This window comes from Palaemon carinicauda, chromosome 35, assembly GCF_036898095.1.
Source record: "Palaemon carinicauda isolate YSFRI2023 chromosome 35, ASM3689809v2, whole genome shotgun sequence".
NCBI classification, from domain to species: Eukaryota; Metazoa; Arthropoda; class Malacostraca; order Decapoda; family Palaemonidae; genus Palaemon; species Palaemon carinicauda.
The window spans coordinates 69,651,187-69,652,719 of record NC_090759.1 but is presented as its reverse complement, the minus strand read 5'-3'; the positions used below and the strand labels follow the sequence as shown (position 1 = coordinate 69,652,719).

Below are 1,533 nucleotides of genomic sequence, written 5' to 3'. Positions count from 1 at the left end.
GGTTTTTTTTTTATCTTTTTTTTTTTTTTTGTAAATGTGAGTTAATGAATACAATCTGTGCCATTGTTAGTCTGGACATCTGTCTTTCCCAATATATTTATTCAGAATTGCCAGAAACTCACGGAAAAAGTCCATTGACTACATTACAATATTTATGATATTAACTATCCCCAAGTCTGAACGCAACTGCATTATGTGATTAAATCATCTTGAAAAGTAACATAGAAAAAACGTAGATGATTATATTCTGCGCTTTCCATGCACCTGTAAAGCACTCAAAGATGCACATTCTTTTGTTTATCAAAACGTATTAACAAAAAATCAGGAGAAGTAAGGACTATATAAGCTGCCATGTTTATTTCATATATTAGGTGAGGTGTTACATATATGAAGTTCCATTTACATTCCCTCCTGTCACTGGTATGTTATCTATCTCAGGACTGTGAGTTGTAGAACTGCAGAATAAAAGGAAGATCAATTATCTTCAGCAACATCAGAATGAAGAAACTAATTTCCAGGGTGTAACTGTCTAAAAATTACTTTTGATACAAAGATTTTTTTTCATTGAAAACTAGAATTATTACCAATTACTTCCTGTTTGTAGTTCCTTAGCCGTATATCATATCTGAAATTAAAGAAAATAATTAGAAATTTAGTATATTTACAAGTGCCTGTGTAGGCCTAATCAGTGAATGATCAATTTTTACATATTATTAATCAATCGGTTAGATTTTCCCAAAATATTGAATTCAATCTATATGTTCGTTATTTACCTAAAATTTAAACAAATCGTTGTCTTATTTCTTTCCAGCCTCGCTCATGATCTTAGGAATGCCGAGGATAGAATTGATCATTCCCGAGTTCCTCTTGTGAGCCTCTGCTGCACTCCAGGGTCCGTGGGACACACGCAGGATTTGGGCTGCCAGTTCTGCCACGACCTGGACACAAATAATACATTTCCAGATGTGAGTAGAGTTCTGAAACTATCGTTAATTAAAGTAGGTCTAGGTGAAGCTCGCACTTAAGAGAACGATTTCAACGAATATCTATTAGTTATGATATAAATTTCACTAAAAAATAATCGATAATTTTAATTTACTATTGTTTCCTGACCATTAATAATAGTCCTACCTGTCTCTCTGTATTCGTGAGATCTTCCTGAGCCGTTGCATAGCAGGAGAGAGCGATGGCTACTATTGCCACAAGGAGGGCGACGAATTTAGCCTGCATTCTGAAAGGAAATCAGTCGGTGATTGTCATAAACAAGGTAATTTATACCATAATTTTGTTGTTTTATGTTTAATATCTCAACTAATATGTTTCAACACTATATTCAAGATTTTTTTTTTTAAACCAATCCACTCCAGAACATCTTTAAAATAGTATAATGGGTGTTTCCTTTCATTAAGTTGAAATTAAATGTTTAAATTTAAGCTTGGGATTGCTATACAGTAGTTATGAAATGAATTACTTACTTGAGAAGGATACTTGAATGAGAAAGTGGCGAATAGGAGCGATGGAGATCGAATGGTG

General features: G+C 33.4%; 1 protein-coding gene across 1 annotated transcript; it reads right to left on the bottom strand.

The window, feature by feature from the left end:
- Positions 1-351: 351 nt before the first annotated feature.
- On the bottom strand, positions 352-1,533 carry LOC137627852 (pigment-dispersing hormone type 1-like). The gene is made up of 4 exons (XM_068359270.1): positions 1,476-1,533; positions 1,132-1,231; positions 774-938; positions 352-625 (listed from the first exon to the last, which is right to left on the bottom strand). Exons 2-3 carry the CDS (start codon positions 1,228-1,230, stop codon positions 798-800), a joined length of 240 nt encoding a protein of 79 aa, XP_068215371.1. The 5' UTR covers position 1,231; positions 1,476-1,533; the 3' UTR covers positions 352-625; positions 774-797.